At 49.8% G+C, this 17,526-nt stretch overlaps 1 protein-coding gene across 1 annotated transcript in view; it reads right to left on the reverse strand.

Annotated features, from left to right (window-relative positions):
- Positions 1 to 11,832: 11,832 nt before the first annotated feature.
- LOC135535247 (lipopolysaccharide-responsive and beige-like anchor protein) overlaps positions 11,833 to 17,526 on the reverse strand; it is a gene marked incomplete at its 3' end in the record, with an annotated part of 6,235 nt that continues 541 nt past the window's right edge. Inside the window, exon 3 of the mRNA XM_064961935.1 lies at positions 11,833 to 12,060. Coding sequence (XP_064818007.1) covers positions 11,833 to 12,060 — 228 coding nt within the window. The remainder of the gene's footprint in view (positions 12,061 to 17,526) is intronic.

A 17,526-nucleotide genomic window follows, 5' to 3' on the forward strand; every position in this document is an offset into this window, starting at 1 on the left:
CATTAGACAGGGGGACATGTCAGGACTGGAGTCTGACACTACACTACACTCAGACAGGAGGACATGTCAGGACTGGAGTCTGACACCATACTACACTCAGACAAGGGGACATGTCAGGACTGGAGTCTGACACCACACTAACCTCAGACAGGGGGACATGTCAGGACTGGAGTCTGACACCACACTACACTCAGACAGGGGGACATGTCAGGACTGGAGTCTGACACCACACTACACTCAGACAGGAGGACATGTCAGGACTGGAGTCTGACACCACACTACACTCAGACAGGGGGACATGTCAGGACTGGAGTCTGACACCACACTACACTCAGACAGGGGGACATGTCAGGACTGGAGTCTGACACCACACTAAACTCAGACAGGAGGACATAAAAGGACCGGAGTCTGACACCACACTAAACTCAGACAGGGGGACATGTCAGGACCGGAGTCTGACACCACACTACACTCAGACAGGGGGACATGCCAGGACTGGAGTCTGACACCATACTACACTCAGACAGGAGGACATGTCAGGACTGGAGTCTGACACCATACTACACTCAGACAGGGGGACATGTCAGGACTGGAGTCTGACACCACACTACACTCAGACAGGGGGACATGTCAGGACTGGAGTCTGACACCACACTACACTCAGACAGGGGGACATGTCAGGACTGGAGTCTGACACCACACTACACTCAGACAGGGGGACATGTCAGGACTGGAGTCTGACACCACACTACACTCAGACAGGGGGACATGTCAGGACTGGAGTCTGACACCACACTACACTCAGACAGGGGGACATGTCAGGACTGGAGTCTGACACTACACTCAGACAGGGGGACATGTCAGGACTGGAGTCTGACACCACACTAACCTCAGACAGGGGGACATGTCAGGACTGGAGTCTGACACCACACTACACTCAGACAGGGGGACATGTCAGGACTGGAGTCTGACACCACACTACACTCAGACAGGGGGACATGTCAGGACTGGAGTCTGACACCACACTACACTCAGACAGGGGGACATGTCAGGACTGGAGTCTGACACCACACTACACTCAGACAGGGGGACATGTCAGGACTGGAGTCTGACACCACACTAAACTCAGACAGGAGGACATAAAAGGACCGGAGTCTGACACCACACTACACTCAGACAGGTGGACATGTCAGGACTGGAGTCTGACACCATACTACACTCAGACAGGAGGACATGTCAGGACTGGAGTCTGACACCATACTACACTCAGACAAGGGGACATGTCAGGACTGAGTCTGACACCACACTAACCTCAGACAGGGGGACATGTCAGGACTGGAGTCTGACACCACACTACACTCAGACAGGGGGACATGTCAGGACTGGAGTCTGACACCACACTACACTCAGACAGGGGGACATGTCAGGACTGGAGTCTGACACTACACTCAGACAGGGGGACATGCCAGGACTGGAGTCTGACACCATACTACACTCAGACAGGAGGACATGTCAGGACTGGAGTCTGACACCATACTACACTCAGACAGGGGGACATGCCAGGACTGGAGTCTGACACTAACCTCAGACAGGGGGACATGTCAGGACTGGAGTCTGACACCACACTACACTCAGACAGGGGGACATGTCAGGACTGGAGTCTGACACCACACTACACTCAGACAGGGGGACATGTCAGGACTGGAGTCTGACACCACACTACACTCAGACAGGGGGACATGTCAGGACTGGAGTCTGACACCACACTACACTCAGACAGGGGGACATGTCAGGACTGGAGTCTGACACCACACTACACTCAGACAGGGGGACATGTCAGGACTGGAGTCTGACACCACACTACACTCAGACAGGGGGACATGTCAGGACTGGAGTCTGACACTACACTCAGACAGGGGGACATGTCAGGACTGGAGTCTGACACCACACTAACCTCAGACAGGGGGACATGTCAGGACTGGAGTCTGACACCACACTACACTCAGACAGGGCGACATGTCAGGACTGGAGTCTGACACCACACTACACTCAGACAGGGGGACATGTCAGGACTGGAGTCTGACACCACACTACACTCAGACAGGGGGACATGTCAGGACTGGAGTCTGACACCACACTACACTCAGACAGGGGGACATGTCAGGACTGGAGTCTGACACCACACTAAACTCAGACAGGAGGACATAAAAGGACCGGAGTCTGACACCACACTACACTCAGACAGGTGGACATGTCAGGACTGGAGTCTGACACTACACTCAGACAGGGGGACATGCCAGGACTGGAGTCTGACACCATACTACACTCAGACAGGAGGACATGTCAGGACTGGAGTCTGACACCATACTACACTCAGACAAGGGGACATGTCAGGACTGGAGTCTGACACCACACTAACCTCAGACAGGGGGACATGTCAGGACTGGAGTCTGACACCACACTACACTCAGACAGGGGGACATGTCAGGACTGGAGTCTGACACCACACTACACTCAGACAGGGGGACATGTCAGGACTGGAGTCTGACACTACACTCAGACAGGGGGACATGCCAGGACTGGAGTCTGACACCATACTACACTCAGACAGGAGGACATGTCAGGACTGGAGTCTGACACCATACTACACTCAGACAGGGGGACATGCCAGGACTGGAGTCTGACACCACACTAACCTCAGACAGGGGGACATGTCAGGACTGGAGTCTGACACCACACTACACTCAGACAGGGGGACATGTCAGGACTGGAGTCTGACACCACACTACACTCAGACAGGGGACATGTCAGGACTGAGTCTGACACCACACTACACTCAGACAGGGGGACATGTCAGGACTGGAGTCTGACACCACACTACACTCAGACAGGGGGACATGTCAGGACTGGAGTCTGACACCACACTACACTCAGACAGGGGGACATGTCAGGACTGAGTCTGACACCACACTACACTCAGACAGGGGACATGTCAGGACTGGAGTCTGACACCACACTACACTCAGACAGGGGACATGTCAGGACTGGAGTCTGACACCACACTACACTCAGACAGGGGGACATGTCAGGACTGGAGTCTGACACCACACTACACTCAGACAGGGGACATGTCAGGACTGGAGTCTGACACCACACTACACTCAGACAGGGGGACATGTCAGGACTGGAGTCTGACACCACGACACTCAGACAGGGGGACATGTCAGGACTGGAGTCTGACACCATACTACACTCAGACAGGAGGACATGTCAGGACTGGAGTCTGACACCATACTACACTCAGACAGGGGGACATGCCAGGACTGGAGTCTGACACTAACCTCAGACAGGGGACATGTCAGGACTGGAGTCTGACACCACACTACACTCAGACAGGGGACATGTCAGGACTGGAGTCTGACACCACACTACACTCAGACAGGGGGACATGTCAGGACTGGAGTCTGACACCACACTACACTCAGACAGGGGGACATGTCAGGACTGGAGTCTGACACCACACTACACTCAGACAGGGGGACATGTCAGGACTGGAGTCTGACACCACACTACACTCAGACAGGGGACATGTCAGGACTGGAGTCTGACACCACACTACACTCAGACAGGGGGACATGTCAGGACTGGAGTCTGACACTACACTCAGACAGGGGGGGACATGTCAGGACTGGAGTCTGACACCACACTAACCTCAGACAGGGGGACATGTCAGGACTGGAGTCTGACACCACACTACACTCAGACAGGGCGACATGTCAGGACTGGAGTCTGACACCACACTACACTCAGACAGGGGGACATGTCAGGACTGGAGTCTGACACCACACTACACTCAGACAGGGGGACATGTCAGGACTGGAGTCTGACACCACACTACACTCAGACAGGGGGACATGTCAGGACTGGAGTCTGACACCACACTAAACTCAGACAGGAGGACATAAAAGGACCGGAGTCTGACACCACACTACACTCAGACAGGTGGACATGTCAGGACTGGAGTCTGACACTACACTCAGACAGGGGGACATGCCAGGACTGGAGTCTGACACCACACTACACTCAGACAAGGGGACATGTCAGGACTGGAGTCTGACACCACACTACACTCAGACAAGGGGACATGTCAGGACTGGAGTCTGACACCATACTACACTCAGACAAGGGGACATGTCAGGACTGGAGTCTGACACTACACTCAGACAGGGGGACATGCCAGGACTGGAGTCTGACACCACACTACACTCAGACAGGGGGACATGTCAGGACTGGAGTCTGACACCACACTACACTCAGACAAGGGGACATGTCAGGACTGGAGTCTGACACCACACTAACATTAGACAGGGGGACATGTCAGGACTGGAGTCTGACACTACACTACACTCAGACAGGAGGACATGTCAGGACTGGAGTCTGACACCAAACTACACTCAGACAGGGGGACATGTCAGGACTGGAGTCTGACACCACACTAACCTCAGACAGGGGGACATGTCAGGACTGGAGTCTGACACCACACTACACTCAGACAGGGGGACATGTCAGGACTGGAGTCTGACACCACACTACACTCAGACAGGGGACATGTCAGGACTGGAGTCTGACACTACACTCAGACAGGGGGACATGCCAGGACTGGAGTCTGACACCATACTACACTCAGACAGGAGGACATGTCAGGACTGGAGTCTGACACCATACTACACTCAGACAGGGGGACATGCCAGGACTGGAGTCTGACACCACACTAACCTCAGACAGGGGGACATGTCAGGACTGGAGTCTGACACCACACTACACTCAGACAGGGGGACATGTCAGGACTGGAGTCTGACACCACACTACACTCAGACAGGGGGACATGTCAGGACTGGAGTCTGACACCACACTACACTCAGACAGGGGGACATGTCAGGACTGGAGTCTGACACCACACTACACTCAGACAGGGGGACATGTCAGGACTGGAGTCTGACACCACACTAACCTCAGACAGGGGGACATGTCAGGACTGGAGTCTGACACCACACTACACTCAGACAGGGGGACATGCCAGGACTGGAGTCTGACACCATACTACACTCAGACAGGAGGACATGTCAGGACTGGAGTCTGACACCATACTACACTCAGACAGGGGGACATGCCAGGACTGGAGTCTGACACCACACTAACATTAGACAGGGGGACATGTCAGGACTGGAGTCTGACACCACACTACACTCAGACAGGGGGACATGTCAGGACTGGAGTCTGACACCACACTACACTCAGACAGGGGGACATGTCAGGACTGGAGTCTGACACCACACTACACTCAGACAGGGGGACATGTCAGGACTGGAGTCTGACACCACACTACACTCAGACAGGGGGACATGTCAGGACTGGAGTCTGACACCACACTACACTCAGACAGGGGGACATGTCAGGACTGGAGTCTGACACCACACGACACTCAGACAGGGGGACATGTCAGGACTGGAGTCTGACACCACACTAGACTCAGACAGGGGGACATGTCAGGACTGGAGTCTGACACCACACTACACTCAGACAGGGGGACATGTCAGGACTGGAGTCTGACACCACACTACACTCAGACAGGGGGACATGTCAGGACTGGAGTCTGACACCACACTACACTCAGACAGGGGGACATGTCAGGACTGGAGTCTGACACCACACTACACTCAGACAGGGGGACATGTCAGGACTGGAGTCTGACACCACACTACACTCAGACAGGGGAGGGATGGAAAACAAAGGTGGAGAAGGACACAGCAAAGAGAGGTGTAAAGGGATTAATGGGGGTGAGTCAGAGAGAGAGAGAGAGAGAGAGAGAGAGCGAGGGAGAGGAAGAGCAAGAGAGAGAGCGAGAGAAAGAGGGAAAGAAAGAGAGCGAGAGAGAAAGAAAGGAGAGAGAGAGAAGGAAAGAAGTCCCTCATCTGCTGCTGGTGTGAATGGAAAGAGGAAGGCACTGAACATCAGTCTGTCTAGGACACGTCAAACCTGTCCAAACACACCAGGCCCACCTACCACCACCGGAGAGGCCAAACAATTACATACAAGACACCTTTAACCACCTGAAAGGATGGACTCATATGACCTCCTGCTCCAGTACTGGGGTCGAGTTTCCAATGGATTTCCGTACGTGTGTCTCGCCACAGGGAATTGAGGCCCTGCTCAACCACCTAGCGTTTATTTGTCTAGGAAAGTGTCTCCCCATTTCTCCCCTCGTTATTCTACTGCTCCCTTCTCATCTCAGCAGCTCTTACTGTACCTCACTGTACTGCACTGCACCCTACTGTACTGCACTGTACTATACTGCACTGTACTATACTGCACTATACTGCACCCTACCCTACTGTACTGTACCGCACCCTACTGTACTGCACTGCACCCTACTGTACTGCACTGCACCCTACTGTACTGCACCCTACTGTACTGCACCCTACTGTACTGCACCCTACTGTACTGTACTGCACCCTAATGTACTGCACCCTACTATACTGCACTGTACTCTACTATACTGCACCCTACTATACTGCACTGTACTGCACTGCACCCTACTGTACTGTACCGCACCCTACTGTACTGCACTACACCCTACTGTACTGCACTGCACCCTAATGGACTGTACCCTACTGTACTGCACCCTAATGTACTGTACCATACCCTACTGTACCGCACCCTACTGTACTGTCCTACTGTGAGAGTGGAAGAGTTAATACACTGTTACTAATAGTATACTGCACCCTACTGTACTGTCCTACTGTACTGTCCTACTGTACTGCACCCTACTGTACTGTCCTACTGTGAGAGTGGAAGAGTTAATACACTGTTACTAATAGTATACAGCACCCTACTGTACTGTCCTACTGTACTGTCCTACTGTACTGCACCCTACTGTACTGTCCTACTGTGAGAGTGGAAGAGTTAATACACTGTTACTAATAGTATACTGCACCCTACTGTACTGTCCTACTGTACTGCACCCTACTGTACTGTCCTACTGTACTGTCCTACTGTGAGAGTGGAAGAGTTAATACACTGTTACTAATAGTATACTGTACGCCAGGCCAGGTTAGTCAACTTCTGATTTCATTAAGACATTAGAAGGGAATGATAAAATGGCATTATACTGGGAAAGATGGGTAAATCTTTTAGTTGGAGATAAGATCAGAATTAATGGAGGATTGGACGCTGTGTGAAAATCCAGCACTTGCAGAGAGAGGAAATTAGGAATATATATAAAGTTATTTCTAGTCATGTAAGACAAAATAGCTGTAAGTAGCAGTAGAAGTCCTGTTTTCCGTTAAATCTACTCCAATCAGGGAGGGATGGTAGGGGAAAATATAAAGAAATAAAAAACCTAAATTAGGGGGATTAGAAATTATGCAAACAATTACTTTGATAGATTGTGGGTTCTATCGGCAAATATTAACGCTGATCTACCCTCAAAAAGAGCAAACCTCACCCACCTGGCACTCCAGGCAGGCAAACGCTAACAGTGTTTGAAAGAAATCAAGTAGTATTTGCACCCAGGTCTGGGGGAAACCCTAGACTCCCAACCTGTGGATGAATGTAGCATTATTTGGATATGTGGTGCGGAGCTAATGGGGTGTTTGGTAAACATGGGTGGCATGTGGGCAGCGCTATGTGTGTGTTTGTGCATGTGTGTGTGTTTGTGCATGTTTCTGTGTGTGTGTTTGTGCATGTGTCTGTGTGTGTGTTTGTGCATTTGTGTGTGATTGTGCATGTGTGTGTGATTGTGCATGTGTGTGTGTTTGTGTATGTGTGTGTGTTTGTGCATGTGTGTGTGTTTGTGCATGTGTGCGTGTGCGTGTGTGTATATGTGTGTGCCAATGGTCTCCAGCTGTCAGCACCACAGGGCCACCCCGCTAATGGGGGCTCAAGTCGGCACGTCATCCACAGCCCCCCCCCTCTTCCTGCCCCTTAAAAGCCTGTCACCTACGGGCCATTGTTCTCAGCCAGTCCTCCTCCCTCTGGTTCTCCCCTGGTCCCCTCGTCTGTCTGTATAAGGTGTGGAGTGGGAGTTTGGCTCAGGACCATGTTTCCACAGCGCTAATCCATTCACCCTCATCCGCCCTCCTTACACCCAAAATCCCACCTCATCCCTTCACATAGAATCCCACCTCACCCCTCTCTGAGGACGAGAGGAGACAGGTTCAAATCCAGAGCTTACGTTTCCCAGGGTTAGGGATGATGGTGGGGAGAGGAAAGACTATAGACGGGCTAGTATGAGTCAAAGCAGAGACCATCGTTTGACATACTAGCAGTCAGAGGCAGTCATTTAACATACTAGCAGTCAGAGGCAGTCATTTAACATACTAGCAGTCAGAGACCATCGTTTGACATACTAGCAGTCAGAGGCAGTCATTTAACATACTAGCAGTCAGAGGCAGTCATTTAACATACTAGCAGTCAGAGACCATCGTTTGACATACTAGCAGTCAGAGGCAGTCATTTAACATACTAACAGTCAGGGGCAGTCTTTTAACATACTAGCAGTTAGAGACAGTCGAGGCTATTCCATTGGGCCTCTATCTACACTACTGAGGAGATGGGTCTGTATTGGGCACGGTATTGGGCATGGTACTGGGCACAGTATTGGGCATGGTATTGGGTATGGGGTAGGGCATGGTTTGGGTACGGTATTGGGTACGGTATTGGACACGGTATTGGGTATGGGGTAGGGCATGGTTTGGGTACGGTATTGAGTACGGTATTGGGTATGGTATTGGGCACGGTATTGGGCACGGTATTGGGCATGGTATTGGGTACTGTATAGGGCATGGTATTGGGTATGGAATTGGGCATGGTATTGGACATGTTATTGGGCACGGAATTGGGCATGGTATTCGGTACGGTATTGGGCATGGTATTGGGCATGGTATTGGGTACGGTTTTTGGCACGGTATTGGGAATGGTATAGGGCATGGTATAGGGCATGGTATAGGGTACGGTATTGGGTACGGTATAGGGCATGGTATTGGGTACGGTATTGGGTACGGTAATGGGCACGGTATTGGGTACGGTATAGGGCATGGTATAGGGTTCGGTATTGGGTGTGGTATTGGGCATGGTATAGGGCACGGTGTTGGGCATTGTATTGGGCATGGTATTGGGTACGGTATAGGGCATGGTATTGGGTACGGTATTGGGCACGGTATAGTGCATGGTATTGGGCATGGCAGTGGGCACGGTATTGGGCACGGTATAGTGCATGGTGTACGGTATAGGGCATGGTATTGGGCATGGCATTGGGCACGGTATAGTGCATGGTATAGGGCATGGTATTGATTACGGTATTGGGTACGGTACAGGGCATGGTATTGATTACGGTATTGGGTACGGTATAGGGCATGGTATTGGGCATGGCATTGGGCACGGTATTGGGCACGGTATAGTGCATGGTAGAGGGCATGGTATTGGGCACGGTATAGTGCATGGTATAGGGCATGGTATTGATTACGGTATTGGGCATGGTATTGGGTACGGTATAGGGCATGGTATTGGGCACGGTATTGGGCACGGTATAGTGCATGGTATAGGGCATGGTATTGATTACGGTATTGGGCATGGTATTGGGAATGGTATTGGGAATGGTATTGGGAACGGTATAGGGCATGGTATTGGGCATGGTATAGGGCATGGTACTGATTACGGTATTGGGAATGGTATAGGGCATGGTACTGATTACGGTATTGGGTATGGTATTGGGCATGGTATTGGGCACGGTATTGGGCACGGTATTGGGAATGGTATAGGGCATGGTACTGATTACGGTATTGGGCATGGCATTGGGCATGGTATTGGATATGGTATTGGGCATGGTATTGGGCACGGTATAGGTCATGGTATTGATTACGGTATTGGGCATGGTATTGGGTACGGTATTGGACATGGTATTGGGTACGGTATAGGGCATGGTATTGGGTACGGTATAGGGCATGGTATAGGGTACGGTTTTGGGAATGGTATTGGGCATGGCATTGGGTATGGTATAGGGCACGGTATAGGGTACGGTATTGGGCATGGTATTGGGTACGGTATAGGGCATGGTATTGGGTACGGTATAGGGCATGGTATTGATACAGTATTAGGCATGGTATTGGGCATGGTATTGGGCATGGTATTGGGCACGGTATTGGGTACGGTATAGGGCACGGTATTGGGCACGGTATTGGGCACGGTATTGGGTATGGTATAAGGCACGGTATAGGGCACGGTATTGGGCATGGTATTGGGTACGGTATAGGGCATGGTATTGGGTACAGTATAGGGCATGGTATTGATTACGGTATTGGGCATGGTATTGGGCACGGTATTGGGGTACGGAATTGGGGACGGTATTGGGCATGGTATAGGGCAAGGTATTGATACGGTATTGGGCACGGTATTGGGCATGGTATAGGGCAAGGTATTGATACGGTATTGGGCATGGTATTGGGCACGGTATTGGGTATGGTATTGTGCACGGTATTGGGCATGGTATTGGGAATGGTATTGGGTACGGTATTGGGCATGGTATTGGGCACGGTATTGGGTATGGTATTGGGCATGGTATAGGGCATGGTATTGATTACGGTATGGGGCACGGTATTGGGTATGGTATAGGGCATGGTATAGGGCATGGTATTGATACGGTATTGGGCATGGTATTGGGAACGGTACTGGGTATGGTATTGTGCACGGTATTGGGTATGGTATTTGGCACGGTGTTGGGTACGGTATGGGCATGGTATTGATTACGGTATGGGGCACGGTATAGGGCACGGTATTGGGTACGGTATAGGGTATGGTATAGGGCATGGTATTGGGTATGGTATAGAGCACGGTATTGGGTACGGTATAGGGTATGGTATAGGGCATGGTATTGGGTACGGTATAGGGTATGGTATAGGGCACGGTATTGGGTACGGTATAGGGTATGGTATAGGGCATGGTATTGGGTATGGTATAGAGCATGGTATAGGGTATGGTATAGAGCATGGTATTGGGAACGGAATTGGGCATATTATTGGGTATGGAATTGGGCATGGTATTCGGTACGGAATTGGGTACGGTATTGGGTACGGTATTGGGCATGGTATTGGGCATGGTACTGTTTACGGTATTGGGTATGGCATTGGGCATGGTATTGGGCATGGTACTGTTTACGGTATTGGGTATGGTATTGGGCATGGCATTGGGCACGGTATTGGGTACGGTATTGGGCACGGTATTGGGTACGGTATTGGGTATGGTATTGGGCATGGTATTGGGCATGGTATTGGGCATGGTATTGGGCATGGCATTGGGTATGGTATTGGGCATGGTACTGTTTACGGTATTGGGCATGGTATTGGGCATGGCATTGGGTACGGTACAGTGCATGGTATAGGGCATGGTATTGATTACGGTATTGAGCATGGTATTGGGTACGGTATTGGGCATGGTATTGGGTACGGTATTGGGCACGGTATTGGGTACGGTATAGGGCATGGTATAGGGCATGGTATTGATGCGGTATTGGGCATGGTATTGGGTACGGCATTGGGTACGGTATTGGGTACGGCATTGGGTACGGTATTGGGCATGGTATAGAGCATGGTATTGATACGGTATTGGGCACTGTATTGGGCACGGTATTGGGTATGGTATTGGGCATGGTATTGGGTATGGTATTTGGTACGGTATTGGGTACGGTATTGGGCATGGTATTGGGTACGGTATTGGGCATGGTATTGGGTACGGTATTGGGTACGGTATTGGGCACGGTTTGGGCATGGTATTGGGTACGGTATTGGGCACGGTATTGGGTACGGTATTGGGCATGGTATTGGGCATGGTATTGGGCACGGTATTGGGTACGGTATTGGGCATGGTATGGTGGTCAGCCTGTGTGTGAGCGCGCGCGTACGTGTGTGCGAGACTCACCACCTGCATGGCGGAGCTCCTTGGTGGGTGTGGCTCGATGAGCAGCTGACATGGGGTCTGTCCAAAACTCCTGATCTGTGCCTCCACAGCCTGGTGAGAGGTAGAGAGAAAGAGAAGTAGAGAGAGACAGAGAAAGAGATAGGTGTAGAGAGAGAGAGGGGTCGAGAGAGAGAGGTAAAGGTAGAGAGAGGGGTAGAGAGAGAGAGGGGTAGAGAGAGACAGAGAAAGAGATAGGTGTAGAGAGAGAGAGGGGTCGAGAGAGAGAGGTAAAGGTAGAGTGAGGGGTAGAGAGAGAGAGGGGTAGAGAGAGGTAGAGAGAGAGCGAGAGAGGGGGGGGTAGAGAGAGAGAGCGGGGGGTAGAGAGAGAGGTAGAGGTAGAGAGAGAAAGAGGTAGAGCGAGAGAGAAAGTGAGACAGAGCGAGAGAGAAACAGAGCGAGAGAGAGAAAGAGAAACAGAGCAAGAGAGAGAAACAGAGAAACAGAGAGAGAGACAGACAGGCGGGTTAGGTGGCGCTAATTAAGAGATATAGGACCATAAATGTCACAGGAGACGCCGCCTCTCAGCTCTGGACAACATCAGGGGCCACAGAGTCAAGGTAACACAGGGCTGGGAGGACAGAGATGTACTAGTATATGGTCAACACAGTAAAGAATACATACAGCAACAGAGGTAGGTGTGTGTAGGAGTACTCTAGGTGAGATGGGGCTACAGAGAGAGAACTCATATTTATGTTTATTTATTTTCCCTTTTGTACTTTAACTATTTGCACATTGTTACAACACTGTATATAGACATGATGATATTTGAAATGTCTTTATTCTTTTGGAACTTTTGTGTAATGTTTACTGTTGAAATGGTTTATTTCACTTTTGCTTGTTACCGACCCCACTTGCTTTGGCAATGATAACATATATGTTTCCCATGCCGATAAAGAACCTTCAATTGAAATTGAATTGAGAGAGCGAGAGAAAGAAAGAAATATCTTGGGCAGGAAAGACAGAGGTTAAGTGAGCGACTGCTGTGCCGTGCAATCTGACTGTGTGTGAGAGAGTGTGTGGAGAAGAGCAGAGAACTATGTGAGCAGAGCAGAGCAGAGCGAGCGAGCGAGAGCCTCAGTTAAGCCCATAGACTCGGACTATACTTACTGTATACTAATACCTGGGATTCATGTGAAATGGCACCCTATTCCTATGTATAGTGCACTTCTTTTAACCAGACCCTATTTGTACTCTGGTCAGAAGTCACTACATAGAGAAGTGGAAGTCATTTCAGATCAGACCTAAACTCCAGCCTCTGCCTGCCATCCTACCTTCCTGTTTTTGTGGAGGATCCCAGTGTAGTAAGAAAAAAAAAGAAGATGGTTCCTAATCTCTAACAGGTATGAGAAAATCTCCCGGCCTAGACTCAAGGCCTCCACCGACACCAGTTGATATGTGAGCATCAGAAAACCCAGGGCTTTGGTTCCGTCTCTCTCTCTCTCACTCTCTCTTTCTCTCTCTCTTTCTCTCTCTCTTTCCCCCAGTCCGACTCCCTGCCTCTTACCTCCCCCTTCCTCTCTTTTCCAGCTCTTTCCTTCTCTCCCCCTTTCTCTCCCCGACCCTCAAAGCCACTCAAGCTTTGATCCCCCACTCCTCTCACAGCTGAGGAGAACAATGGGATCTGTCCCTCCCTCTTTATTTAGTGTAGATCCACTCCTGGGTCCATTAGACTGGGCCATCGATTACAAACAGATGATCTGGGCTGTGTCCCAAAATAGTACCCTATTCCCTACATAGGGCCCTGGTCAAAAGGAGTGCACTGTTAAGAGAATAGGGTGCCATTTGGGACACAGCCCTACAGTCACTAAGAGGATCTTGAAATACCAGAGAATGCATGCAGGGGTTGTAGGAAAGGCCCAAGTCATTACGTCACTGGAATGGGAGTCAGGGCAAGATGGCGATAAGCGCTAGCTAGCTAACCCGATGTCTTCACTGCATCACTGTTTGATGAAGGGGAACTAAAGAGGACTTTTAGAAGACGATTTCAGACTTGCATAGAAATGTTGATGACACACAATAAGAACCCTTTCAGTATTTGTCCGCGGCGTGAATGTGAGTGGTGTTTGCAGGCTCTAGCTCTAGCTAGCCTAGTAGCTTGGCACAGGTCCAGCAGGAGGATTAAATGGAGGTGATTGATCAAAGTGTGTGAGCCTGGGGTGTGAGGGGTAGTCCGTCAGGACCACTATGAACATCTGTGCCGGTGTAATTAGCTGTGGTCTGTAGTGTTCATCCAAAATACATTTGGCAAGAGCTTTACCATATATATCCCTATATTATGCCATACATATTAAATACTAAATCCTCCTTTATATATATATATAACATTTCTCTGATATCAAATTTTAACAACCAAAAATATGATAAAATCTCTTGTATTAGTATACGATGATAGAGACCACTTCCATCAGATCGTGAACTGGACTGTGTGTACAGTATGGTCTCTCCCTGCGGCCTCTGTAGAGGACAACAGAACACGCTCCGCACTCTGTACCTCCTCCTCCTCATCCCCTGCCATTCAAGCTGCCCTTCATGCTCAGTGACTGGAGCATCGCATGGCACCGAGGGCAAAAGCTGATTTATCACCTCATTCCCATCCAGATGTGCTTGAGCCCACCACCTACCCACCCACGCATGCAGATTCATTACCAGGACCAGTGGGGAGAGGGGGCTGTGGTCGGTCATTTCCCCTGCTAGAGGCCCATTACCCAGGCATGGCCAGAGGCATGGTGCATGGTTAATACAACCGGACGGTAAATTGGATCTCTGACACCCACTATTTACCTTGGAGCTGCTCTGATGATCAGGAGAATGAATAAATCCACACCCCGAACAGCATGGTGCCATCAGAGAGAGAGAGAGCAGATAAAGTGTGTGTGTGTGTGTGTGTGTGTGTGTGTGTGTGTGTGTGTGTGTGTGTGTGTGTGTGTGAGAGCGAAAGAGAGAACGATTGAAGAGAGAGAAAGAGAGATTGGAGGTGTATTGCACGAACACACATACACATGAATGAAGAGAGGGAGGAAAGTGAGTGAATCTAAGAAAGAGTTTGTTGTCACCCTCCTCGCCCCTCCCTAGTCCAATCAGCTGGGAGGTTTCTCCACACACCCTCCTCCCCCTCCCTGAGTCCAATCAGCTGGGGAGGTTTCTCCACACACCCGACTGAACCCCGGCGTTAGTTTTAATTAGTCAAATACACCAGCAGTGCGTCTCCAGCCCCGAGCCGTAGCCAGCCTCAGCCCCTCAGTGTTTGTGAGAAGCAGGCCTGTGGAGGAGGCGGAAATGAGTTGCTAGTCTGGGCCGTGTCAGGCCAGGGGCCAAAGGGGGTGGAGGTTGGAATGGAGGGTGTAGCGCCAAGGGAGACCGCCACTACTGAGTGACAACTGTTTCAGCCATGGTCCTGGTCTGGGCTAGGCCTTCCGGGGCTGGTTTGTGTCAGAACAGGCAATGGAGGACATGTGGTGGTGGAGAGGGACAGGAGAGAGAGAGGGAGGGACAGAGAGTACTGGCACAGGGATGGATCTCTCTCTCTCTCTCACGGCCGTCACACACCAGTGACAATGCAGTCTGCATTTTACAGCTTTCACGTAATACGAGTATAAATTAAACATACCCACGCAAACAGGAACCTGCCTCGAGTTGTCGCACAATCCCCTACAAACCAGACAACACGCCAAAGACATCCTCGGTTATTCATTTCCCTTCATTCAAAACGAAGTGCGGTTATGTGGTTACTGTGATGTGTTTATTTGCATAAAAACAGCTTGTTTTCCATCCAGATGCAGCTTGTCGAGTGGTTGAGTAAATCACATGACCGTAGCCCGCTGCAGAGGGGATCTTCCCCGTCCTTTAAATGTAAAGAATATAGAGACTTCATCAGATACGGACCAGTGCCCCTGAAGAGATTGGCCTTGCCAGTGGCCCCACATAATCACATGCCTATATTTCATGACATTGTAGTATGGGCAAGTATATAGGTGACCTATGTCCAGCAAGTTTCCAACATCACACGCCTTTATAAACCTCAGCTGGGAATCGAATGAAGAGAGTGACTCTGAAGATGGGTCCTCTTGTACATTAGCCTGAGCAAAACGTACCAGAGCTAGCTAACGGAACAGTTGAGTCACTTTGACCTTCAGCTGAACACCAACGGATACTAATCAACCTCTAACACGGTTCCACAGTGAGTGTACTGCTGGAAATGACGACTACTATCGCCCTACTGTGTGTCCTCGCCGATGTCAAGATGGTGATTTTCTGGCAAGGACTCTGATAGAACTTTTACTGAGGGAGGTTCAGTGTGAATGTGTTTTGGTTGGTGGACGGGTAATGTTGTTCATTTCAAATGTACACACTTAATTCCAACTGAACATACAATTATATTCAACACAACATAAGTAATTGTGATATCAGAGCAATTAGGATATTTGTTTACGGATCATTTGTTTGGGGCTTCAGAGTGTCTTCAATTAAATAAATATTGCATTATTATATAGGAAGTTAGGTTGACCAGCTCTCGTTGTGTTATCTCTGGAGGTTATTAGAGCCAGGACAGGATATTTTTTCCATGACAAAAATGAAAACACGACGCAAACCAATCTCTTTGGTCCTTTAAAAACCTGCTGTATGTAACATATTGTACTACAGCTTAGAAAATAAATACATGTGCCTCTGCATGACAACATGATGTTTGTTTCCAACATTAGAGCTGATTTCTAAGTTCAACCCGCTTTGTGTTGTGTTCCCTTACCTTCATACTAACGAGTATCACCATACTGGTATGGTCCCGGCGCTAGAGTTTACACAGTACACACACAGTGCACTCTGGGCCAGAAGAGGCTGTCTCAGTGGTTGGCTGCCATGTCTGGCACCCTGGAGTTACACTTCAGTGGCACCATTTTAGACGAGAAGTCACACTCTAGTTGTGGGGTCAGCACCCTGTTCGCCTGCCACAGATTTGTTGGAGTGTCAATGAGAGAGTTAGCGCTGTAAGCTAGCGGGCTAGCCATGGTTTATTGCTATATTGGTGTACCGTGTTGCTGCTGTGGGGAGAGAGGGAGAGGCTGCCTGCCTGTTGGTTCAAAGTGAAGGGAGGATGAATAATGAATGAAAGTAGAGCGAGAAAAACACAAACACACTCCCGATTTTTAAGGGCTTTCTCAGACTTTAAAGTGGAGCACTTCATATAGCTTTCAGAAGGATCCCAGTCCTAGAGATGAAAGACTGCTGGGTTCAGCAACTCAACTTGACTGAATAGTACTTACTTACCACACAGCCCTGCTGTTGAATGGAACACAAATAACAGCGTCATTAATGTCAGAGGATTATACCTTTTGCTGATGGACTAATGGACTTTAATTGAATTGGATTCAACATCCCAGTTAAGAGCTTTAATGATTCTGTGTGATACCGTGGAGTAATTCGTGTCCAGCAGGGGCTTTTAGAGAAGGAAAAGACAAATAATATTATAACAAATAATACTCAGAAAAAGCGCCACGTCAACTCTGTGTGTGTGTGTGTGTG

Source organism: Oncorhynchus masou, unplaced genomic scaffold (assembly GCF_036934945.1).
Source record: "Oncorhynchus masou masou isolate Uvic2021 unplaced genomic scaffold, UVic_Omas_1.1 unplaced_scaffold_4649, whole genome shotgun sequence".
Classification (NCBI taxonomy): domain Eukaryota; kingdom Metazoa; phylum Chordata; class Actinopteri; order Salmoniformes; family Salmonidae; genus Oncorhynchus; species Oncorhynchus masou.